General features: G+C 48.1%; 1 protein-coding gene across 2 annotated transcripts in view; it reads right to left on the bottom strand.

Moving 5' to 3' along the window:
* Window positions 1–201: 201 nt before the first annotated feature.
* LOC106537198 (RUN domain-containing protein 3A) overlaps window positions 202–559 on the bottom strand; it is a gene marked incomplete at its 3' end in the record, with an annotated part of 10,405 nt that continues 10,047 nt past the window's right edge. For both annotated transcript variants that reach the window (XM_014034576.1, XM_014034577.1), the window contains 2 exon segments: window positions 202–291; window positions 391–476. In XM_014034576.1, coding sequence (XP_013890030.1) covers window positions 202–291; window positions 391–476 — 176 coding nt within the window.

Raw genomic sequence — 559 nt, 5'->3', positions numbered from 1 at the left:
GATCCAGTTCAGCTGCTGTTTATCTACTGTATTAGTTTCTATGGAGGCTGTGAGCTGTTGTCCTTTTAGACGCCGTTTCTGCTCCTCCATGATGTCACAGACGCTACCAGTGGATGGTATGGGCGGGGCTCAATCTAGTGTTTTTATTCAAGTCTATGGTGCTGCTACAGTTATACTAATCTAAAAAAAAAAGAAGTTCACCTGAAGTCAATGGCGCTCAGTCCGATCAGCATGCCGGTCAGGACCGTGGCCTCCTCCCTCAGCATGATGGCTCCTTCATCATAAAACCTCCTGTTGGTTAACGAGGTGGGATCATTCTTTGAGCTTTACTTATTTATCTCCTGAGACTATAACCCAAAAGGACTATGAAGACAAACTGTTCAGTCAGACCTGGTTGTTCTCGAGTCCCTCAGAGCCGTGGACACGTATTCAGACAGACGTTTCTCCATCAGCGCCACTCTGATCCACGCCCGGCCCTGCAGGACCCACAGAAGAAGTCAGCAAGAACAGAACACACACACACACACACACACACACACACACACACACACACACACAC

Source organism: Austrofundulus limnaeus, unplaced genomic scaffold, assembly GCF_001266775.1.
Source record: "Austrofundulus limnaeus strain Quisiro unplaced genomic scaffold, Austrofundulus_limnaeus-1.0 Scaffold2176, whole genome shotgun sequence".
NCBI lineage: Eukaryota > Metazoa > Chordata > Actinopteri > Cyprinodontiformes > Rivulidae > Austrofundulus > Austrofundulus limnaeus.
The sequence above is the reverse complement of the archived record's forward strand: the minus strand, read 5'-3'. Positions and strand labels throughout refer to the sequence as shown.